Source organism: Sinocyclocheilus grahami, unplaced genomic scaffold (assembly GCF_001515645.1).
Source record: "Sinocyclocheilus grahami isolate Dianchi unplaced genomic scaffold, SAMN03320097.WGS_v1.1 scaffold504.1, whole genome shotgun sequence".
Classification (NCBI taxonomy): Eukaryota; Metazoa; Chordata; class Actinopteri; order Cypriniformes; family Cyprinidae; genus Sinocyclocheilus; species Sinocyclocheilus grahami.
In genome coordinates, this window is record NW_015505683.1 from 725,239 (window position 1) to 751,073 (window position 25,835).

At 37.5% G+C, this 25,835-nt stretch overlaps 1 protein-coding gene across 1 annotated transcript in view; it reads left to right on the plus strand.

Moving 5' to 3' along the window:
• LOC107554508 (A disintegrin and metalloproteinase with thrombospondin motifs 16) overlaps positions 1-25,583 on the plus strand; it is a 68,402-nt gene extending 42,819 nt beyond the window's left edge. Inside the window, exons 16-23 of the mRNA XM_016237028.1 lie at positions 1,469-1,713; positions 5,941-6,079; positions 7,862-7,988; positions 16,014-16,218; positions 19,205-19,387; positions 21,250-21,447; positions 23,789-23,936; positions 25,125-25,583. Coding sequence (XP_016092514.1) covers positions 1,469-1,713; positions 5,941-6,079; positions 7,862-7,988; positions 16,014-16,218; positions 19,205-19,387; positions 21,250-21,447; positions 23,789-23,936; positions 25,125-25,240 — 1,361 coding nt within the window. The 3' untranslated portion in view covers positions 25,241-25,583. The remainder of the gene's footprint in view (positions 1-1,468; positions 1,714-5,940; positions 6,080-7,861; positions 7,989-16,013; positions 16,219-19,204; positions 19,388-21,249; positions 21,448-23,788; positions 23,937-25,124) is intronic.
• Positions 25,584-25,835: the final 252 nt, after the last annotated feature.

A 25,835-nucleotide genomic window follows, 5' to 3' on the forward strand; every position in this document is an offset into this window, starting at 1 on the left:
TAAAAGTTATTATATTAGTTTTAATGTCCTGTAATTGTTAAAAAATGACACATAAAACCATTTTATATATTTGTATACTGTAATGCTGAATGGCTATAATGTCATGGCAATATATATATTTCCATTACTTCATTCATCATCAAATTAATTTAATCAATTTCAGCTTCATTTTGTAAGTTATTCGAGATTTGACTAAATTTGTGTGAGGATGAATCCATAGAGGATAGGCGAGTGGGAGAGATTGAGCGTAGGCTATGCCGAAAGGTGACGTTGTGGAGGAGTGCGTGTTGTGTCCGGAGTCAGTATGAGGTTAGAAGTGACGAGGAACTGGTCTGAGGTGTGCAACGGTGTAAACAGTGTTTTCAGTTGAGCAGTAGCGTGTGTAGATAAGGTCCAATTGCTTACCTGATTTGTGAGTAGCTGTAGTAGACACATGCTACATAGAGTGTTGAAGTCAGCAGCCTGTGGTTTATCTAGGTGGATGTTAAAGTCAACGAGTAGTACCCAGTTACCCAGTTGACCTGGGGGACGATAAATAACTACAAAATGGATTGTAACAGGGTGGGTAATAGTAATTGCATGTGATTTCAAATGAACTGTTGCCAGTAAGAGATGGTAGACTATCAAATTTCCATTATTTTGAAATAAGTAGACCTGTCCCTCCGCCCCTCCCAATCGGGCGAGAGGTGTGGGAAAAAGTGAAATTAGTGAAGAGGGCTGCAAGAGTGGCAGTGTCCTCAGGTTTGATCCAAGTCTCAGTTAGGGCCATGAAGTCGAGACTTGAATGAGTAGCAATAGAAGAAATCAATTCTGCTTTGTTTACAGCAGACTGGCAGTTCCAGAGACCAACTGGAATAGAGAGTAAAGTAGTAGAGGACATAGGGACAGTACGCAGATTATTAGGATTGCGCTGCCTCCAACGTACAATGCGTGATTTACGAGTGTTAGTAGTAATAGTAGAGATTTGAAAGCACATGTTGAGTACAATTGACTAGAACAAGTAGATGAGAACAAGTTAAACAAAAGGTAAAGAAAGGGGGGAAAAAGCAATACTCAAGTGCCTTGTCGGTGTTCTTGCTCGGTGGAGTCACGCAAGGTAGAGTCGATAGTCGTTACACTCGTCGGTCTTCACACGAGGGCTGCCTCGACCACCGCCGCGGTGTACTAAGCAAATATATACTCCTCTGATTCCTCGTAATTGAGTTCAGCTGGCCACGCCTTACTACTCATCATTCTTCTGCTCGACTGCTTCTTCTAACAAGTACTTGCAAACAAGGTAAATTGATATATAAACTTTATATATCACCGATATACAAACTTTATAAGTCACTCCTAAGGAACTTACCTATGAAATAACAGTTTATGTAATCCAGAAAATAGCAATAAATAACACATTATTTACATTTAAAAAATATAGTTATTTTCAAAATATATATTTTTTATCATTTCTGCCCTGTCTCTTGTGTAGAGTACTACCGTGTGGTGACCATACCGGCTGGAGCGCGCAGCATCCGTGTGATGGAGCTCAACTCCTCCAGCTCTTATCTGGCACTGAGGAATCTGCAGAAGAAGTATTACCTGAATGGACGCTGGACAGTGGACTGGCCTGGACGACACTCCATCGCTGGGGCTGTTTTTGACTACAAGAGACCCTACAATCGTCCTGAGAGCCTCACCTCCACTGGACCCACCAATGAGACACTGGTGGTTGAGGTAGTAGTTGCCTGTAACTTTTTTGATCTTCCATAATTGCATAACCGGCCAGATACAATAAAAAATAACACTAGTTTTTAAAATAACACTTGTTTTTCTATGTATTCACTTTTACTGTGCTACTGTGTTATAAGGCATATGGGCTCTGCTTTATTGGCTCTGTCTAATGAGAGCTCTGGCTGGTGTGTCATATTACTGCTTGCCAGAGTCTGCTGTATTGTGTAAAGCATGCATCTCATCTCACAATTATGCACTTAAGTCTTGATGTAATCAAGATGAATGCTGCTGGGCACAAAATAAGTGCTAGTAAGCGGTTAGTGAATGACTAGTAGATGACATTTATTAAAAGAAAACCTTATTAAAGAAATAGTTCACCCAAAAATGAAAATTATCTGGAAATGCACACACCCTCAGGCCATCCAAGATGTAGATGAGTTTGTTTCTTCATCAGATTTGGAGAAATGTAGCATTGCATCAGTGTCTCAGCAATGGATGCTCTGCAGTGAATGGGTGCCGTCAGAATGAGAGTCCAAACAGCTGATAAAAACATCACAATAATCCACAGCACTCCAGTCCATCAGTTAACATCTGGAGAAGACAAAAGCTGAAACTAATCCAGCATTAAGTTGTTTTAAAGGGGTCATGACATGAGAAATCAAATTTGCCTTGTCAGGGGTTTTTTGTCAGGGGTCACCGCCGCGGTGTACTAAGCAAATATATACTCCTCTGATTCCTCGTAATTGAGTTCAGCTGGCCACGCCTTACTACTCATCATTCTTCTGCTCGACTGCTTCTTCTAACAAGTACTTGCAAACAAGGTAAATTGATATATAAACTTTATATATCACCGATATACAAACTTTATAAGTCACTCCTAAGGAACTTACCTATGAAATAACAGTTTATGTAATCCAGAAAATAGCAATAAATAACACATTATTTACATTTAAAAAATATAGTTATTTTCAAAATATATATTTTTTATCTCTTTGTACCATTAAAACATCCTGCAAGTTTCATAGCTTAAAATGTTCTCCTCAATATAAACAAAGCATTGATTTAATCAAGCTCCAAAAACGGCTCGTTTTGGATCCAATGGGACAATGTGTCGTCACCCGGGCGCAGTCGTTTGCATAAACACTAGGGATGTGCATCTCATGTCTGAGGCCGATACGATACGCATCTCGATGCATAGCCAACGATACGATACATTAAAGATACATTTGAAGCAGCTACCGATGCGATGCGATATGATTCACCCCTGTTACGATGCAGTGCGATTCTGGTTCGATTCGATTCAACACAATGCGATTCGATGCAATACGATGCAATGGAAAAAATATGATCACTTTTAATGCCTCAAGGCCTGTTTCATAAAACAAGTTTACCAAATAAGCCAGGCTTATTTCAGTTAGTCTGACTCATTGTCAAATGATTTGGTTCCATAAAGAAAATTTAACATAGATCAACTTCAACCTGGTCTAAAGCAGGTGAACTATCAGACTAAGCTGAGTTCCTCTAACACTGACCAATAGGAACGCTATTATTTGACATTTTTTTTACAGTTTCTAGCCAAACAGAAAGGCTCTCTCTGGTTTTATGACAGCTGTACATTTGCAGAACAGATAGCAGAACATTACAATCTAAAATTGCTCTTTAAAGCATTCAGATAACTAAATTAAAAGTTAAAATCACTTAATTAAAACGAAAATAAATAATAAAGAAAATGACTATATTTTAGCTGCTTTAAGAAACACACATTAACTCATTTGAGCTTAGTAATTAGCTACTCAACTAGCTTACATTTGATTTACCCATTACAATAGTCTCTTTACAGTTACTGCTATCATCAAAATACACTTATATGAAGGTTTAAAATTGCGCTCCTATTCGATTGCGCTCTGCCTGTTTAGCACGCATGCGCACAGCAGCGCTCTTTCACTCGCGTCAGCCTCGCCCACTCCTGACAGCAAAAGGGATATATTTGCATGACTTTCTAACATTTACTGATAAAAATTAAACCTGTGACATGTCAGTTATGCACTGAGGAAAACACAACGTCTCAAATGCATTAAACAGCACAAATATATTCGCTGTTTGCCATGGTGGATCGATTTGATTAAGAATAAGCGTGCACAAATGAGTGAGATTGTGTGAACTTAATTTGTCGTTTATGGAACCGCTTTAGCCCCGATTGATTTGTTAGGTTATTTCAAGTCAAGTTTTGGACTTTAATCCCAGTTTTTTCTCGGGTCTCCGTGGTGTTGTGATTCTTCATATTCACACAGCAGCGGTGATGAGAGAACGCGCTTGACAAACAAATACATAGATCACAGATTATTGGTCACTTTCTAAACAATACAATTATAGCGCATCCACTAGTAATTATATATAAATAAATCGGTTTTTACAGACGCAAATATGTTAGAAACGATACATCGCGATACAAATGCCGACTTGTAGCCGATACACACTTTTTAAACTGATGCATCTCATCGTTAACTTTTTATGCCGATGCACCGAATGAATCGGGGAATCTTCCCATCCCTAATAAACATGCTTCCAGAGCAAGACATCGATAAATAGTCGTCTTCTTAGCATAGGCCCCACCCACTGGTGTTCACTCGCTTAAGGGCTGACACATACCCTGCGTTCCATTCGGAAGGGCTCATCCCTATGCCCTAATCCCTTCAAAGGGTTTACCATTCAGAGAGCTTTGAAGGGTGTAGGGGACCAAACAACTGTTTCTTGAAGTGCCCTTCTGCGTCATGCACATATGGAGACGCCGTCATCATGCAAAGAATCAGCGCAAAGAATCATGGGGGGCTGAAGTGTCCATCAGTTGTACCCTTCAAAATCCTTCATTCCGAAAGGCTCTTTGAAGTGGCCAGTTTTGAGCACTTTGGTTTGGAACGACCCTTCAGTATGGGGGTCATGATTGTTTTCACTCCGATGTGCCCTTTAGAGGGCGATATATCCCGTTTGGAACGCACCGTTGATCACGCTGAAAGCAAGTGTCGCATTGCATCAAAAACAAACACAAATTACGATCACTGCCGCTATCTTGTCTGCACTGGATACAGTAAACAGATGTGCGTTCACTTTCACTTTCACAGTCCACGCTCAAGTCTGTCAATAGGACAAATGGAGTGAAAGAACATTCGCACTGACGCATTTGGTTTAAACAGCTCGTTCGCGTCTTTGTATAGATAGCTATCAGAAGGATCCCAGCGTAAGGAACAAGTGGATACTTTATTTTTAATGGCACCCTGGATCGTGTCAGAGGATTGATCGGAGCATTTTGTTTTGTAAACGAGGCACAGTGTCATGGAGAGTCACAAAGACACATTTGTTGAAAGATGAAGCGGTACTAGATCTGACTGCAGCTGCATCACAAACAATAAGTATATAATTTCAAAATGCTTTGTCTGACTTAAATAGTCCTCCTGAAGGGAAATGGGTGGAGTCTGTAATTGGTTCCTAGGCAGAGGATATCTGGGAAATGGAGCCCAGAATGAATATCAGAGGTATGGGATGGAGTGCCCTCTAGATGGGTACTCCAGCTAGAGATTGTGACACTATGCAAAGGCGTTAGCCAATCATAACAGTGGCCAATTACTGACAAGGGAAAAAAGTCCATGTCATGACCTCTTTAACTTCAAACCCTTGCTTCCGGCTAAAATACCAAAATCCATAATCCATAATAACGGTTCCTCCGGTGTGAAAAAGTGGTCTGGTCTGAAACAGGAGAGAAATCTGCACAGCTCAAGCACCGTTTACAAGCCAAAAAAGTTTTAAGAATATTAGAAACCACTACATGACATTGTTAAAGTTGCTAAATTCAAACTTGAAAATGTTATAAAAACTTAATGATAGGAAACTAACATGAACTACCAACATAAAACAGTTCACTTCTAAGGGTTTTTTTTATTTACTTCAATTTTTAAAAGATCTTTCCTTTGTTGATATTTATATGTTACTGACTCTCATATCAAGCAGCTGTAAACTATTTGTATTACTCTACAAAATGGAATTACGGTTAAAACGACCTTCTTGACTGTGTTAAATGCAGAATGTTCTGATAGCATTGGACGCAGCATGTGGGCAGCGCTCTGTCGTAACACAGAGTCAGTGTACTCGTCGTCCTCAAGAATTAAAGAAGAATGGTTTTGTGTTTTCATGTGTGGTTGATGGTTCATTAGGTCTTGTGTGTTTGTCCTTGCACAGGTTCTCATGCAGGGCTGGAATCCGGGCATTCAGTGGGAATTCACACTGACCAAAGACCATACAGAGCGACGCAACCAGCCCAAACACAACTACACGTGGGCCATCGTTCGCTCGCAGTGCTCAACCAGCTGCGCAGGAGGTACTGATCAGTCTGAACACAGCCTGCTGCGAGTAGCAAATGTAGGCCAGACATTACTGCTACAGATCTTCTGGCGGTCTGTGATTCTGGTCCAGCTCAAGCTCTTGTGCTGATTAAATTTACGGATATTCAAAATAAAAAGCATATATGTAGAAAATAAACCTGAATCAAAATTTTAGTTTTAGTGACATATTTACATTTATGCATTTGGCAGATACTTTTATCCAAAGCAACTTGCATTGCATTCAACGTATTGCATTTCAACAGTGCATGCATTCCATTGAAATCAAACCCATGTGCATCGCTAGCATTTTAAATTGTTATTCAATGAAAATCTAGAAATCCATCCTAGCTCATTCATGAGAGTTTATGAGAGAAGCAGATTTGTCAACAAATCCTTCTTGTGAATCAGACCTTTTCAATGATCAATCATTCGATCCAGTTCACAAAATCAGTCTGAATGATTTATTAGTTTTTCTCGATTGCTAACACGCAATTCATGAAACACTTCACCACTTTCTCACAACTATAAACACAATCTCAAAACTACACACCAACTTGTGCAAACTTCAAACTTCCAGGTCAAAGTCAAACATTTTAGTCAAAAACACATTCTCTTTTGTCAGACTCAAACTTTGGCCTCAGATGACACAAAACCTGTCAAATACACACACTACTTTCCTGCATAGAGAACACTAGTGAGATCAATTCAAAACACTGTTACAAAAACCTCCTTTTGGGAAACAGGAATCCGTTTGCTAGTCAATGTATGTTACAGTATACGACATAAATAGAGTGGTGCAGATACAGTAAAATTCAGCAATAAACTTAAAGAAAAGTTTACTTTCATTACACTAATGCAAAGTGATCTTACAGTAGATTACAAAAGCACTAGAAGAGAAAAGTTCAAAAACCAAACAACAGAATCTACAGTAAACACACACTGGAATATAGTGTCAGTTACTGTAAAAAATAAAATACAATTAATAAATTCAGCATCCTCTGACAAGTTGCATTACAATATTGGTACTAAGTGCATACTATAGCAGTTTCTTAATCTGACAAAATACTTTCTGTGCATTCTCGTTCATATCATCCTGAGATTATGACTGGTGTGTCATCAGTTTTGCTACTTAATGTTCACACATGGATAAATGTGTGCTATTTGTGTGGTAGTTATATTTTGGGTTTGCATCTTCTAAATGAGAGCATGGTTAACCTGCAAAATGATGCCGTTCTTGTGTAGAGTTTTGCAGAAAACACTGAGCAAATTGGAGCATGTGTGAAAACAGGTGAAATGTGTTCAAAGTTTTGAGAAACGTGTCTTTGTTTCGAGAACTGTATGAATGGTTTGGAAAACTGTGCCAAATTAAACAGTTATAGTGTGTTAGCAATGGAGAAAAACTGTAATTCTTTTAAAGTGTCTTATTTCCATAAGTGCATTCATTTCTTTTTTACAAGGGATTTTGTAAAACCTGTTGCATTTTTTTCATTAATTGCATATCAGTGCACATGCATCCAAAATCAGTCTAAATGATCTGAGTGAAACTCAACAGCATTGTTGTGTGTTTCTCAAGCGTATCTGCTGGTCTGTGCAGGTGTAACTCTATAGCTGAGCCTCAGGTGAGTCCGTAAGGTCTGTTTCCATCTGGAAAACTGCTTCTTCAGCTCAAATACCTTGAAGTTTCTTCACGATGAAGTAGTGTTCATGATGATTTCCAGCTTATGTCAGTTCATCAGGGGATTTGAGTTTTGTATATGTTGTTTGTGTTTGCTCCTCAGGTCAGATGGTCAGTAAAGCAGTCTGCTATAAGGATCTGAGGCTGCAGGTGAACACGTCTTACTGTAACTCGCGATCTCGGCCGTCCACCGGTGTGACGTCCTGTAACACACAGCCCTGTCCCGCAAGGTAACGCCGTCACTGACCTCCTCTCATCTGCTCACACACTGAGAGAGACGTGTCTAGAGAAAGAAACCAGTGTTAATGTAGTATCATTTATAAACTGTTGTAGTATTTATTAATGTTTTGGCTTTTATCTGTATATATTTCAGTTTTAGTAATTTATGAGCTTGTATCACTTTTCTTAGTTTTTTAATATATACTATATATATATTTATATTTAATTCATTTTCATTTCAGTTTCAGTTATTTTAGTACTTCAAATCAGGGATATTATGGTTAACTAAAACTAAAACAATTTACAAAGTTTTTGTTACTTGACATAGCTGAAATGAAGGAAAGGAAAGGAAATAATTATTAACATTGACATTAACCTAGTTACCTAGGCAACCTTTCTTATTTTCATTTAGTTTAACTTGATTTCAATCATGACAACTCTCGGAAGATTTTAGCATGGTGATGGATATGACAATGTTAATGTATTTGGTCTTGGCAGAACAGATCTGCTACGCTGCTGCTGCTGGTTATTGCTGTAGTTGTAGATTATTGCTGCTGCTGCAAGCAAGTACAGGAACTTGCTACTGCCAATGCATATGGCGATACGGTGTGAGTATTTAAGACATGCTGCTGCTGCACAAATAACATAAAATAACCCCGTAGCAGATCTATACAGGTGGAGCTGGGAAGGTGGAGGGTTTCAGAGAAACTCTGAAAGCGCGCTGCAGGAATCTCTAGTGAATGCTAGCCAGCCATATAAATGCAAGGCAGTAAGCTCATTGGCTGCATATGCTGCATGAACCAATCAGATTGAGCCAAGTGGTTTAACTCTCTGAATATCATCAGTTACATTAACAACCCGTCACCGGCGCCATCTAGAGTTTCATGACTGGACTATATATTTCAAATAAACAAAATTTTTTCTGATCATAGGATTCATTAGCTAATATATATATGTATGTATTTCTTAATTTGCTGGTACTTTTTCTATTTGCATGTGTTTTCTGAAGTTGTTGCACATTGAGCTCTCTCGGCCACCATATGAAATTTTTTTTAATTAATATGAATTTTAAAATTTTAAAAATGTTATATTTACAAATGTAAAAATTTCATATTAAACACCACAAACCAACCATTTAAATTACATACCTTTATCATGCTTTTATATGCTATTATAAAGTTTTTTTTATTCTCATGCTAGTTACCACATGGTTATGATTGGTTGCAGGTATTTGACACAAGGCACAGATGTTGTCTGATCTCGTGTCACTGCAGCAGATCTCAGTGTGTGTGTGTGTGTGTGTGTGTGTGTGGTTTTAAACCTCACTGCTCATGTTTTCTCATGTCCATCATCAGATGTTTTAGAAGCGTCTCCATGGCAGTGTCATGCAGAGCACGTTTTTGTCTCGATTATCAAGCCTAGTGCAGCTAGACTCCAGGGCAGACTAATTACCAACAATGTCCAATGGCTTGGAAAGCTAGACACAGAATGACGCTCACATCAGCTCTGCCAGAATCTCAGTTCACAGAGCAGGTTTGGTGCATCCCCGAGGTCCAGCACAGAGCCGTCTTCACAGCTGACAGAGAGACTCCTCATGTCTCTGAGAACTGCTCTTAAAGCATTAAAGTGTCTGAAGCTCCTGTAAACCTGCCTGATGCTCCGCTGATTGTTTCTCAAGTGTAGCGATGTTTTCTTTGGCAGTGAGATCCAGCTCTTTCTCCCCCGTTTCCTACTCTTGCTCAGTTTCTCCGTTTCTCACATATCTTGAGTGTAAGAGGCAGATCACGCACTATAATCCTGCTAAGCGTCTGCATCTGTGCCGTCGTTAACACACTAAACACACAGCTGCTCATACTGATGGGAAAACACTGCACTGCTGCTGCTGCTTCTCCCGTTTGCCAGATCCACTTAAAGACCTGAGCTTCCCTTAACAATAGTAATAATAATCATAATAATATATTTTGTTAGGTGCGAGGACCCTATTGGAATTGCTCAGTTTCTTCTTTTTCTTCTCCAAAATGAATTGCATTTTTGAGGGCCTAAACATGATTGAAAACTCCTGAAACTTTGCACACACACCAGAAGTGGTGAACATTTACGTCTGATATGGGTTTCAGAAGTGGGAGTGGCAAAATGCCTCAATAGCGCCACCTATAAAATTCAACAAAGTGCCACTCGAGCTACATTTCACATACATGTACGAAGTTCGGTAGGCACATGTAACACACCAATACCTACAAAAAACCCAACGGGAAGTCTGTTAGTTTGAATTTTCTCTGCAAGTTTTGTGTCGTTTTTGCCATTTTCAGGCGTTGTATTTAAACAAACTCCTCCTAGAGATTTAAACAGATCAACACCAAATTTAGTCAGTGTAATCTAAAGTCCTTTGTGATGTTAAATTGCGAAGATCTTGAGTTTTCCTTGGAGGCCGTGTCTGTGGCGAACTTTGATGTTTCGCCATGAAATAGGAAGTTGTTATAATTCAGTCATACAATGTCTGATCTGCCCCAAACTTCACATGTTCAATAAGAGTCCTGGCCTGAACACATCTGAAGGCAAATATTCAGTTCATATTCAGTTCATATGAATTCAGTTCATATTCAATCATAGCGCCACCTGCTGGCAACAGGAAATTACTTGTTTTACACTAACTTAAACATGCAATGTCCAATCTGCACTGGACTTCACATGTTTGGTAAGAGTCCTGGCCTGAAGACATCTAAAGGACAATGTTCAGTTATAATCATAGCTGGCAACAGGATACGTCATGCTTTACACTAACTCAAACATACCATGTTCAATCTGCACCAAGCTTCATATGTTTGATAAAAGAGCTGGCTTAAAGGCATCAACATGCCAATATTCAGTTATAGTCATAGCTCCACCAGCTGGCAGCAGGACGTTTGGCACATATAAATGACTTTGACATATTCCTCCTATATTTACCACTTTAAATGCATATTGCTGACCATTCGCTGCTTTCCTAAAGCCACTGGGTGCAAGGGCCCTTTCAACGCTGCTTGCAGCTTTAATATTTTTGTTGCATTTGTATTTAAAATCAGGCATACAAAAAATATCAATTATGTATGTTCACTGCCATTCAAAAAATTGGGGACAATAAGATTTTTTGTTTTTTAAAGAAATTAATACTTTTATTCATCAATGATGCGTTAACTTGATCAAAAGTAACAGTAAAGACATTTATAATGTTACTAAAGATTTATATTTCAAATAAATACTGTGCTTTTGAACTTTCTATTTAATCAAAGTATCCTGAAAAAATAAATGTATCACAGTTTCCACAAAAATATTGTGCAGCACAACTGTTTTCAGCATTGATATTAATCAGAAATGTTTCTTGAGCAGCAAATCAGCATATTAGACTGATTTCTGAAGATCATGTGACACTGAAGACTGGAGGAATGATGCTGAAAATACAGCTGCACATCACAGAAATACATTACAGTTTAATATATATTCATATAGAAAATGGCTATTTTAAATTGTAATAATATTTCACATTTTTTTACTGTGTTTTTGATCAAATAAATGCAGCCTTGATGTTTTTTTTCAAAACATTAAAGAGTCATAACAACCCTAACCCTTTGAATGGTAGTGTATGTTTTTAGATTAATTGTTTTATAAAATGTATATACCATTTTAATCCAATTAATTAATTAATTAAAATAATAAATGTCGTAATTATTGCTGAGAAAGCTTTTGATGTGAAGATAATTCATAGCATTATTATGGAAGACGAAAGCATTAAATAGACAGAGTTTCAATCAAGAAACTAACATGAAAAGTTGAGATGCCTTTAAAAGAGCTTGTCTGATTTCCACTGTTAACAGATTCCAGATTTTGGACTAATAAAGCATTTTAAACCTCAGACCGAGAACCTGCATCCCATGAGCCTTCGAGCCTCTCCAGCGAGCCTCTACATATGAGTTTAGTGATTGAAACAAACAGGTCATCTCCCCAGTGCCTGTGAGAACATGCTTCATCCATCATGTTTGCATACACTCAAAGCTGATTTGATGGCTGATGAAGAAGGGCATTGCCCAGTAAACATGTTGAGATGAATTGGCACACTGATGGGAGTCTGGCAGCTCGGTCTGGGCGAGGCGGGGTGAAAGGTCACAACAAGGGGTGTGCCCTACATTACTCACATGTTGGCACCACCGTTCATCCATTCCTGGGACAGTGACAAAGGTGACCTCACAACCCTGACCCCAGACCAGCACCAAATCTGAACAATTGTAGACCAGCACGCTGCAGATCCGAGCAACAGAGACCGTGATGCCGTTTTGTAGGTTTGTTGTTGTTGCTTCTATGGTTTTTCATGATGGTTGACAACCAGATGCACGCTTTTGTGATTTCAGATGTCCGAACTGTTATTATATATTCCGCATGATTGTGCAACAACCTGTTCTGACAGAATAATCTGAGCTGAGACTATGCAAACGAGAAATATCCATATCTGTCTCGACATGCACCGTAATATGGCTAATGCGCTGATTTGTGGTGGAGGATACTGAATATGCAGTGAGCTCATGGCTCTTCAGGAGACGCTGGAGAAACGCTCTCGTGATGAAGGTTCATGCTTAACCTGCTGCTGACAAATGCTTGACTGTCAGCGAAAGTATCGAACAACATATCAGCAAGTGTTGATGGCTTTAGAGGCAGAAAGACAGACTCTGGTCCCATCCCAAAAACACGCCTGTTATTATACCGTTACATCAGCCTCTCATGAAATCATTGACAAAGAGGGATGATAGTTGGCAAACACCCTACACTCTTAAAAATAAAGGTGCTTCACGATGCCATAGAAGAACCTTTTTTGTCTAAATGGTTCCATAAAGAACCTTTAACATCTGAAGAACCTTTCTGTTTCACAAAAGGTTATTTGTGGCGAAAGAAGGTTCTTCAGATTACAAAAAGGTAAGAAAGAGATGGATCTTTACAGAACCTTTGACTGAATGGTTCTTTGTGGAACCAAAAATTGTGAGCAAATCGCCTTTCCTAATAATGTGCTAATTAGCATGTTTCACAATGAATGCAGCTAAAGTAAACAGTCTCTCTGAGAGCAGCTCGGAAGAGAGGGGCGGGGTCAGCAAAGCTCATTAACATTTAAAGGAAAAGGCTACAAAACGGCTTGCTCTGAAAAGAGCTGTTTTTGACAGGGTAAAAGAGGTGTTTTTACACTACCACTGAGAAATTAACCAAACTATGTTACAGACTTTTCATTAAGACCCTAAAGAATCATATCAACTTGTGGAAAATGGGCATCCGATGACCCCTTTAAAGTGTTTTTTCTTTCATTGCTAATGCGACCTTTTTACACCACAGACTGAACAAAATTAAGCATTGCTTGGTAATTGGTCAACAAAGTTTTGATAGTTGTGTAAATATTGTCATACTAACAGTTGTCCGAATTTTTGGTTGATTGTAATCCATTACATACCTAAGTTATTCAAAGATGAATTTGTTCTTTAAGTTTAAGTTCTTGTCATATCGTATTACCATTTTCTAAACTATAGCAAATAAACTGTGATAATGTGAGAAATGTTGATTCATGAGGGTTTCAATACAGTTAAGCACATTAAGGCCCCTTGTGCCACCACTGAAACTGCAGTATGTGCTCGAGTGTTTTTTGGAAGGCAGCAGTGTGTGAAGTCAAGCTGGTGCAGCTAAAAACATTTGCGTTCACACTCACAGATTATGTTCTGTGGTTGCGAGACACTTTGGGGTGTCCAAGAGCACAGCAATGAGTCACTCTGCGTGTAACATGTGCTGGTGTCTATTCCAGTGTGCTGACGATGGCTTCACGTGCTGCGAGAGCACAGGGAAAATACTGTTTTACTGGGGTTCTCTCTCTCTCACGCTGTGTTTGTCTGCCTTATTAACTGGCCTCTGTAAACAGCATTTATTGCATCAGGTTTATCTGATGTCCTGTATGCTTGGCTTGAACTCTTTGGGTTATGAGAGGCCAAGGTTAAAACCCTTCCAAACTCAGCACACAATAACACTGTTGAGGTGAAGGACACACACACACACACACTGCATTAGATCAAAATATTAAACCATCTGCAAATGTGTCTGAATCAGGTGTTTTGGAGAATTTAGTGCATTTATGAAGTCAGAGGTGTAAACAATCACATTAACTACCAACTAATCACAAACCAACACAAAACTGTCTTCAACTTCAGCACTGCATCTGCTGTTTCAGCATTACTAAACCAACCAAACTCTTTATCAAGTATATCTGTGTCTTTCTTTCCAATAAATGACACTTCTTTTACAAAAGCATAGGTTTATTCAAGTGTGCTATTAGTATACTTTAAAAACTAAATATAAGAGAGTATACTGTGAGTCTACTTTTTATGTATGTATCAGAGATATACTTAAAGTTATACTTAAGTATACTTGGCTTATACAGAAAAGTCTAAGTATATTTGACCTATAATTGTACGAAAATAATACATACATAGTATATAAAATGTACTTGCAATGTAGAAACTAGCAAACTAGTAGATTACTCAGTAGATTACTTTCATATATTAAGTGGGCTAGAAGTATGTAACTAGTAACTAACATTATATCTATATGTTTACTTGTAGTATAGTTGAAAAACTAAAGAAAAACATATATGGTAACTAGTGTTCTACTGTTACACTTAAAGTACACTTTTAAAAGTGTGACAATTTAGTCCCAAGAAGTATTGAAATATCACATGCAAGTACATCTAATACAATGATTTTAGTATACTTACGACATAAAGTGTACTTGGAAAATATACTTGAACTTAAATTCACTCAATAAAATTAACTTCAAGTATGCTTCTTTTTGGTATGGTTTCATTTGAAATGTTGTATCTAATGAATGACATTCACACATGTAAGTGTCCAAAAAAAAATCATTGTCATTATCAAGCAAAATGTTGAAGATTATGAGGATATAAATGTTTGCTTGACCCACATCCACTCACATGTGTACACTGCTCTTACATAAGTAGTCAGTTGTGTGTCATCTCCTGAATACAGACAGCATGCGCAGACACACTTAGCGAGTATTTTAGGGCACCACATTATTTGATCTTCAGTCCTCAGAGCCAGAAAGGAGCATGGAGAAGCCAATACATCATGGAAATGGGTGTAGGTTCACATTTAGAGCCTGAGCCCTATTAAAATAAAGTTGTTAATTTTAAACATCTGAATTTATGTAGCAGCACTAGTATGAAACTGATAGATATATAGAGCCATAATAGAATATAATGTCCATGCTCAGTCATATTTATGGGGCAAATAACTAAAGTCTGATTGGCCAGATGAGTGCCAACTGTACCGTATGTATTAAAGCTCAAATTGCAGATCATAGCTGTGTGAACGTTTAATCCAGCTCATAATTAATAAATTCACACAAACAGGTTTATGGCAACAGAGACACAAGACCACATATTCCCTATGATATATGTGAGCCTGGAGCACAAAAGCAGTCTTAAGTCACAGTACATTGTATGGGTCAAAATTATAGATTTATTTTATGCCAAAAATCATTAGGATATTAAGTAAAGATTATGTTCCATGAAGATATTTTGTAAATGTCCTACCGTAGATATATCAAAACTTAATGTTTGATTAGTAATATGCATTGCTAAGAACTTCATTTGGACAACTTTAAAGATGATTTTCTCAATATTTAGATTTTTCTGCACCCTCAGATTCCAGATTTTCAAATAGTTGTATCTCGACCAAATATTGTCCTATCATAACAAACCATACATCAATGGAAAGCTTATTTATTCAGCTTGATGATGAGTGAATAAATCTCAATTTCTAAAAATTGACCCTTATGACTAGTTTTGTGGTCCAGGGTCACATATGTTGTATTTGACCCAATACAATACATTGTATTGGGTCAAAATGATCGATTCTTATTTTATGCCTTCTTTTATGCTCTTTGTAAATGTCCCACCGTAAATATATCAAAACGTAATTTTTGATTAGTAATATGCATTGTGTTACTGTACACCGCAGCTGGCGTGTGGAGGACTGGGCCGCATGCAGCCGCAGCTGTGGATCCGGAGAGCAGATCAGACAGGTGCGCTGTGTGCAGAAAGCAGGCCTGGATCAGGTGCACACGGTGACCGATGACCAGTGTGCACAACCACCGCCGTCTCGCAGACAGACCTGCAACACACACAGCTGCCCGCCGGTCTGGAGCGCTGGACCCTGGTCGCAGGTTAGTGCTCAGTCACACAACTCATTTTTACGGTAACACTTTAGAATACTGTTCCATCTTTAATGAATAACTACACAGGAACAAATGACTAGTGCACTATTAACCTTCTAGTAACCACTATTAACTAACAAGAAACTCTGATGTAAGTAAAAGCATTCAGTTGAAACTAGTTCACTTTTAGCTAATCAATAACTACTATTTGTGACCCTGGAGCACAAAACCAGTCATAAGGGTCTTTTTTTTTAAAATTGAGATTTATACATCACTTGAAAGCTGAATATAATAAATAATCTTTCCATTGATGTAAGATTTGTTAGGATCGGACAATATTTGGCTGAGATACAACTATTTGAGAATCTGGAGTCTGAGGATGCAAAAAAATCTAAATATTGAGAAAATCATCTTTAAAGTTGTCCAAATGAAGTTCTTAGCAATGCATATTACTAATCAAACATTAAGTTTTGATATATTTACAGTAGGAAATTTACAAAATATCTTCATGGAACATGATCTTTACTTAATATCCTAATGATTTTTGGCATAAAAGAGAAATGTATAATTGTGACCCATACAATGTATTGTTGGCTATTGCTACAAATATACCCCAGCGACTTAACACTGCTTTTGTGCTGCAGAGTCACATATATTTATTTTCATATATCCTGGAGAACTACTGAATACAGGTTCATAATTAATATGTATTATGCATAATGTATAATTAATTCTAAAAAGTGAAATTACTAGTAATGTCTCAAGTATTACCAAATCCTTCTCTAAAGGTATTCTAAAGTGACCATGGAAGGTTACCATGACCTTCACTTTAGAACCATTCTATTGGTAATTGAATGACTTTATTGAATAACTTTAGACCTTCACCATTTTCTAAACTAAAGCAAATAAACTGTGATAATGTGAGAAATGTTGAAGGTGTCTGAGTACATTTTGGTTTGACTGTATCTATACATAGACAACTACCTTCCTGTGTAAATGACAGAAATGCTCTGCATGTTGCTAAGCTAACAGCTTGATACTTTAAACATAAAAATATAAACCACATAAACATATTGTGTGAAAAAAATGTATATCTTTCTTTAAATAGCAGCCAAAGGCAGTAAACTCTTGTATGATGTTATATTATGGTCAGTTTGACCCGAACACATTTGCAAAAAATACTGGTAAACCTGGGATGCTTTTCTTGAAATTGTGTGACTATTTGTAATTTAGGGTCATGAACATGCCTTGCAAAGCTTTGACACTCTGAGGGGTTGTGGAATTTCTATTATGATTGTGATTACAAATTTCATGGTTAAAGGCAACTGCACAGACACCCACAAAAGAATTAAACTTGTGTTTCTGAATAAATAAAGCAATAATTGATGTCTTAAAATAAATCAGAGTATGCTTTGATTAAAAGGCCAGAAGCTATAGCTTACATGAATAAAAATCACAAAAAAGTACACTTGTAAATATGTATTTTTTCAAATGGATTATGAAAACCTAAATAGAAGGAGCTCTAAAAGATGTTTTACATTTTTACAGCTTGTTTGCTTTAGACCATCTATTAATGTTAGATCCACAAATAAAATGTAAAGGTTTCAGCTGCATCTGTCTTCGATTGTGATTACAAATTTCATGGTTAAAGGCAACTGCACAGACACCCACAAAAGAATTAAACTTGTGTTTCTGAATAAATAAAGCAATAATTGATGTCTTAAAATAAATCAGAGTATGCTTTGATTAAAAGGCCAGAAGCTATAGCTTACATGAATAAAAATCACAAAAAAGTACACTTGTAAATATGTATTTTTTCAAATGGATTATGAAAACCTAAATAGAAGGAGCTCTAAAAGATGTTTTACATTTTTACAGCTCGTTTGCTTTAGACCATCTATTAATGTTAGATCCACAAATAAAATGTAAAGGTTTCAGCTGCATCTGTCTTAAAAAAAAAAAAAAACGCAGAGATCGAATTTATTATAGTTATTTTCAAAGCTTTCAATGTCCTTTCATTTAAAGAAACGTTCTAACAAATACATTTTTGCTCAAAACTAACCAAAGTTAAATAATAATTTGTTTATAATTTCTGCAGACAGGAGAGGCTTGGTGTTGTTTCAAAACAAAGGGTAATATATATCAATATCGGCATTGACTATCGGCCAAAACTATTCGAAAAATATCGGCATATCGGATATCGGCAAAAATCTAATATCGTACATCCCTAAAAATTATAATTTTCTCATTTTGTGAAAAACATATGTTTAAAAAAAAGTTAAGTCTATATTTTCATGTTTGCAATATGTGAGAAGTTAATTTCTGCAGACAGGAGAGGCTTGGTGTTGTTTCAAAACAAAGGGTAATATATATCAATATCGGCATTGACTATCGGCCAAAACTATTCGAAAAATATCGGCATATCGGATATCGGCAAAAATCTAATATCGTACATCCCTAAAAAATTATAATTTTCTCATTTTGTGAAAAACATATGTTTAAAAAAAAGTTAAGTCTATATTTTCATGTTTGCAATATGTGAGACGCATTCACATTGAAGGTTTACTGCTTTACTTATACCAAATGAATCTAGTTTGACCCAGAACATAACAATTTAATACAATGATAAACTGTACATTTCTGGACAATGCATTTTGTACTTCATTTATATGTTCAGCTAAACTTCAAGGTGCAGTTTTCCCATCATTTAAAACGTTTTTTTTTTTCTCAGAATTTTTTATTAAATACTCCAGTTAACATCAGACAAATTTTACATAGTGTTGCATAAGGGTCAACATGCTTGCAAAATAAGCCAATCGCGGCTCGTTGTGAATAGTGCATTTTGAAAGTTGCATCTGTAACAGAAGAGTTTTTGTTTTGTGTGATGCTGCGTCCACCGACCAGCAGAATGTAAACACATAAATGCACGACTAATTCTACAGTTAAAACGCCACTGAAGACTATTGTCTGATATTACGATTGGATTTCCCCCCAGTGTTCTCGTAAATGTGGGAAGGGAGTGATGAAGAGAGCGGTGGCGTGTGTGAGCAGTGACTCCCGCGTGCTGCCGGATGCCTCCTGTGCCGCTCTGCCCAAACCCAGCAGCCAAGAGACCTGCGTGATCAAACGCTGCCACAAACAGCGCAAGGCCCAGTGGTTCGTCTCCACCTGGCAACCGGTAAAACCCTTGCACTGCATCGTGTACACTGGGGTGATGTGGTGTGAAAGCAAATATTTGGAGTAGGAACCCAGCGATTGTCCTTGTAATAAGAGCACTTTAAATAAAAGCATCCGCTATAGGATAGCTTTATCATTTATCACAGGCCTCTTATATTTTACATTTACACTGTAAAAAATGCAACTGCATATTTTCCATTTTATGAAACATTTTGAGTCTCAAATACTGAAAAATGCTGTTTTCTTGAAACTATACATGAAAACCTTTGTCAGACCAACAAAATTACCCCAAAAGTTGTCCCGAACACAGTTATCTGAACAAAGAATTTCATATTGTTTAAATGTTAAGGCTTTGTGAGTTACCTGCATTAGTGTTAATTCTGACAGCTATTTTCAACTTTAGTCTTAGTCCCGTGTAAAATGTCCTTGTTAGTTTTTATCATATTTAATCAACCTTATCCTGTTTAGTTTTAGTCGACTAAGGCCCAGTTTCACAGACAGAGCTTAGCTTAAGCCAGGACTAGGCCTTAGTTAAATTAGAATATTTTTAAATGACTTATAAAAAAACATTACTGGCGTGCATCTTGAGACAAAACAATGGCACTGAGATATTTTAAGATATGTCAGTGCAAGTTATTTTCAGTTGAGAAAGCTCAAACATGCATTTTAGTAATGTGATAGAAAGAGCTCATCTTTTAAATATTTGTTCACCATTCTTGAGGTTTTTTGTGTCTATTTTTGAGGCCTAGAGTATGTTCAACCACTTATATCTATTTTCTGGATATCTTAGTCTTTTAAGTTGTTTTGCAAACAAAGACAATTAGACCAAGTTATCCATTAAGGTTTGTCATTCGTAAACAAACATAAATTTGGTAATGTGGTGACTTTTTACGCATTCTTTTATCTTCCAGGAAACAGAAAAAAATTAATTACCTCACAACAGTAATTGTTGTTTCAGTTGCTGTGACAAGAATGTTTCTAATAGTAAAATAAGACAATCAGCATTGCATGAATAAACAAATTTACATTGGCTAAACAAAGTATCTTTACTGAGAAGTAAAAAACTATTGTTGAGAGAACTCAAAAGTCTTACTGCATCAAGTTGCCTTGTTTTTTTAAAAAGTCGCATTCCAGAACCTTCACCCTCTCTGTTCCTCTCCGGTAAAGCTGTAAACCTACACCTGGACTTCTGAAACCATCACAGCATTCAAGAAACAGCTTTAGACTCCTTTTCCATCAGCGCATAACCACTCCACAACCCCAAACCAATCCTAAACAAAAAATAATTGGTGTTTAGGGACCAATTCTCACTATTAGCTCTGACTTTTGCCTTAATAAACTCCTAATTTCTGCTTATTAATAGTCAGTAAGGTATTAGGTGTGGGGTTTAAGGATTAAAGGATCTAAAATATGGTCATGCAGAATAAGGCATTTATAGGTGCTTTATAAGTGCTAATAAACAGCCAATATGTTAGTGATATGCATGCTAATAAACAACTAGTTAATAGTGAGAATTGGTCCCTATACGAAAACGCTACCAGATAATCCTTTCTTTTCTCTGCTCTACTCTAGCGTGTTTCCTAATCTAGTGATCTAATAAACATAGGATTGCTTACATTACGTTTCTCTATTATAATAGCTAAGTCACTTTGGATGAAAGCGTCTTCTGAATGCATAAATGCGTAAATGTTATTTGGCAGATGCTTTTCCAAAGCAACTGGCACTGCATTCATTATATACTTTTTTTTTATAAGTTCATGCATTTCCTGAAAATTGAACGCATGATCTTAAGCATATTTTCTGATGCACAGACGTGTGTTTGAGCTGAACGAGGGCGGTGATGTTCTTTCTGTCTCTCTGCAGTGTTCAGTGTCCTGTGGTAAGGGCCTTCAGCTGCGTGTTGTGAAGTGCGCAGAGAAGGACGTCGCAGGAAAATACAGAGAATTGTCAGCCAGAAAGTGTCAGCATGTGCCCAAACCCTCCATGGAGCTCCAGAGAACCTGTGTCCTGTCAGACTGTCCTCACAGCAGAGCGGACTGGTACTCTTCCCCGTGGTCTCAGGCAGGTCTCCCTCGTCCCATGAGCTCAGGAGCTTGATGTTGTGTTTCGTAGGGATGTAACAATATCAAAATCTGATATGATAATATTGCAATATTTAAAAAAAAAAAGACAAATGAAGAATTGGGGAAACAATTTAAAAGTTAAATTATTCTGTCTAATGCACTTTGAGAGTTCAAAATTAAGAGCTCCAACCCATGACCTTAACTTGAGTCAGAGAAAAGTCAGTGAATTGACTTGAACCCTCTTTTCATCTGTGATATAGTGTCTCAGTCTAAATTACTTTCACACTGGGGTTTTAGGAAGCCAAACAAAGTAGAATAAAATAGAATAATAACAACAACAACAACGACAGCAATAGCCAAGGACCAATTCTCACTATTAGCTCTGACTTTTGCCTTAATAAACTCCTAATTTCTGCTTATTAATAGTCAGTAAGGTATTAGGTGTGGGGTTTAAGGATTAAAGGATCTAAAATATGGTCATGCAGAATAAGGCATTTATAGGTGCTTTATAAGTGCTAATAAACAGCCAATATGTTAGTGATATGCATGATAATAAACAACTAGTTAATAGTGAGAATTGGTCCCTATACGAAAACGCTACCAGATAATCCTTTCTTTTCTCTGCTCTACTCTAGCGTGTTTCCTAATCTAGTGATCTAATAAACATAGGATTGCTTACATTATGTTTCTCTATTATAATAGCTAAGTCACTTTGGATGAAAGCCTCTTCTGAATGCATAAATGCGTAAATGTTATTTGGCAGATGCTTTTCCAAAGCAACTGGCACTGCATTCATTATATACTTTTTTTTTATAAGTTCATGCATTTCCTGAAAATTGAACGCATGATCTTAAGCATATTTTCTGATGCACAGACGTGTGTTTGAGCTGAACGAGGGCGGTGATGTTCTTTCTGTCTCTCTGCAGTGTTCAGTGTCCTGTGGTAAGGGCCTTCAGCTGCGTGTTGTGAAGTGCGCAGAGAAGGACGTCGCAGGAAAATACAGAGAATTGTCAGCCAGAAAGTGTCAGCATGTGCCCAAACCCTCCATGGAGCTCCAGAGAACCTGTGTCCTGTCAGACTGTCCTCACAGCAGAGCGGACTGGTACTCTTCCCCGTGGTCTCAGGCAGGTCTCCCTCGTCCCATGAGCTCAGGAGCTTGATGTTGTGTTTCGTAGGGATGTAACAATATCAAAATCTGATATGATAATATTCAGTCAATATTTAAAAAAAAAAGACAAATGAAGAATTGGGGAAAAAATTTAAAAGTTAAATTATTCTGTCTAATGCACTTTGAGAGTTCAAAATTAAGAGCGCCAACCCATGACCTTAACTTGAGTCAGAGAAAAGTCAGTGAATTGACTTGAACCCTCTTTTCATCTGTGATATAGTGTCTCAGTCTAAATTACTTTCACACTGGGGTTTTAGGAAGCCAAACAAAACAATTGCAATGTAAAATAAATGAAAATTAATATTTCATAGGTATATTATTTTTGCTTTACACTACAGTAGGGAAATTACAATACTTCTTTCCTAATTTCTACACTTGATAGAGATATTTTGAATTTGGATTGCATTTAAACCGCTAGCTGTCAGCGATTCATACTGCACTTTTAAGCTTTTATTTTGAAGGAAAACTCCAGCTTCAGTGAAAACAGGCTTACAAAAACACGTCTCACTACAAATCTAGTGAAACGCTGTAATCATACGCCGCGAAAATAAAGCATAGCTGGTGGCCGTTGCGTTAAAATTCACATCACTTGCAATAAACGAGCTCACTGCATTCATTCAGTGTGAACGAGCCGTTCTGACACCGGATCACGAGCTGATCGTCTGAACAAAGTGTGTGCTTCGCTTTGAAACAGACTTGATGAAGGGATTAAGCCAGGGGTGCCCAACCTCGGTCCTGGAGGGCCGGTTTCCTGCAGAGTTTAGCTCCAACCCCAATTAAACACACCTGAACCAGCTTATCAAGCTCTTATAGGCATACTAGAAACTTCCCAGCAGGTGTGTTGAGGCAAGTTGGAGCTAAACTCTGCAGGACACCGGCCCTCCAGGACCGAGTTTGGGCACCTCTGGATTAAGCCATATTGTGCTTTCGGTTTGAGTTCGTTTGACAGATACTGTGCCAAAGCATAATGCCCCAAAACACAACTTTAAACACCTTTTATGTTAGAATAAGAAGTTCAAATATATTTTAAAAACTGCACTTTTTGCCCGGAAGACATATATCGTTTCATGTCGTCATGTGACCACGATAATGTCGAGACAGTTTTGCTATGGCGATATCACGACATTGATGATATGGTTACATGATCCCTAGTGTTTTGTGTTGTCTGCAGTGCACGGTGTCGTGTGGAGGAGGCGTTCAGCTGCGCTCCGTGCAGTGTCTCCTTCATGGACGTCTCTCCTCCGGCTGTGTCCCGCAGATGAAGCCTGTGATGTCCCAGGCCTGCAACACTGCATTCTGCCCTCAGCCACAGGAGAAAGGTCTGTCGTGAGCTGGGACATGATTCCATCACATAGTACTGGTTATGTAATCAATGCACTTTTCAGAAGTGTTTTTTAGTATTGAGATAAGCTATAGATTATATATACAGTATATGTGACCCTGGACCACAAAAGCAGTCTTAAGTATCAATTTTTCAAAATTGAGATGTATATACCATCTGAAAGCTGAATAAATAAGCCTTTCATTGATGTATGGTTTGTTAGGATATGACAATATTTGGCTGAGATACAACTATTTGAATCTGAGGGTGCAAAAAAATCTAAATATTGAGAAAATCATCTTTAAAGTTGTCCAAATTAAGTCTTTAGCAATGCATATTATTAATCAAAAATTAAGTTTTGATATATTTACGGTAGGAAATTTACTAAATATCTTCATGGAACATCATGGATCTTTACTTAATATCCTAATGATTTTTGGCATAAAAGAAAAATCTATACAATGCATTTTTGACTATTGCTACAAATATCCCTGTGCTACTTAAGACTGATTTTGTGCTCCAGGGTCACACACACACACACACACACACACACACACACATACAGTATGTGGGTCATATATGTGACCCTGGAGCACAAAACCAGTTTTAAGTCACTGGGGTATATTTTTAGCAATAGTCAAAAAATACATTGTATGGGTCAAAATTATAGATTTTTTTTTTCCAAAAACTTAATTGAAGAATAAATTCCTTGGCAATTAAGCTAAAAATAAGTACTAGGCCTATAAGTACTAAAATTGCTAAAACTATAATGAAAATGAATTAAATCTAAATAGAAATATAATTTTTTTTGTTTGTCTGTTTGTTTGTGATTTACAAATCGGTTGAAATGAAATGATCAAAATGTACAAAGACCATGCTAGTAACACTTTAATTTAGGGACCAATTCTCACTGTTCTAACTATTTGCTTATTAGCGTGCATATTACTATTTGGCTGTTTATTTGTAATTATAAAGCACATAGTAATGCCTTATTCTGCATGACCATATTTTAGATCTTTTAATTCATAAACCCCATACAACTACCTTACTGACTATTAGTCAGTTTAGGCAAATTAGGAGTTTAGGTAAAAGCCATGGTGAATAGTTAGTTAAAAGTGAGAACTGGTCCCCAAGCTAAAGTGTGACAGACATGCATCTCATGCTTCTGTGTAATTTCTCTGTGCAGATGTGGTCTGTAAGGATCATATCAGCTGGTGTTATCTGGTGCCGCAGCACGGCGTTTGCAACCACAAGTTCTACGGGAAGCAATGCTGCAAGTCCTGCTCGCACACGAACCCGTGAGAACCTCTCGAGATGTTTGACTTCTGAGCCCTGGATGGAGCGGAGCCATGCCCTCACACTGAACACAAAGACATTATTAAACACTCGGAGCGGCTTGTTTGTCTGGAGAATGGCACGGCCGGTTCCGGCGAGACTGTCATCGACGAAGCCCTCTGGAGGCGACAGCATGTCAGCAAGGGTGCAAAGACTCTTTTCATTGTGTTTCACAGAGCTCTGCCTCGGATATAGGCTCAACTGAATCCATGTGTCCAGATGCATGGACATGTGTTGTGTTTTTCCATGAACATGCCTCATAATATCATCATAAACGGGATTAATGCATCTCATTGTGGAGAATATGGCATCATGTCCACTGTAAAAAAAATTCCGTAAAATGTGGTTGCCGGAATTTTACCGTAAAAAATACGGTAGCAACGTTTTAGGTTTTACGGTTTTAACTTAAATTTACAGTTAAATACCGTAATTTCATTAACTGAAATAATGTTAATATTGCAACCTATTGAAGTACTGAAATCTGTTTTGTAGCTTTGTAATACACTGATAACCACCAAATGCAGGAGGTGATGAGAGTCACATGATGAACCAAAGCCCATCA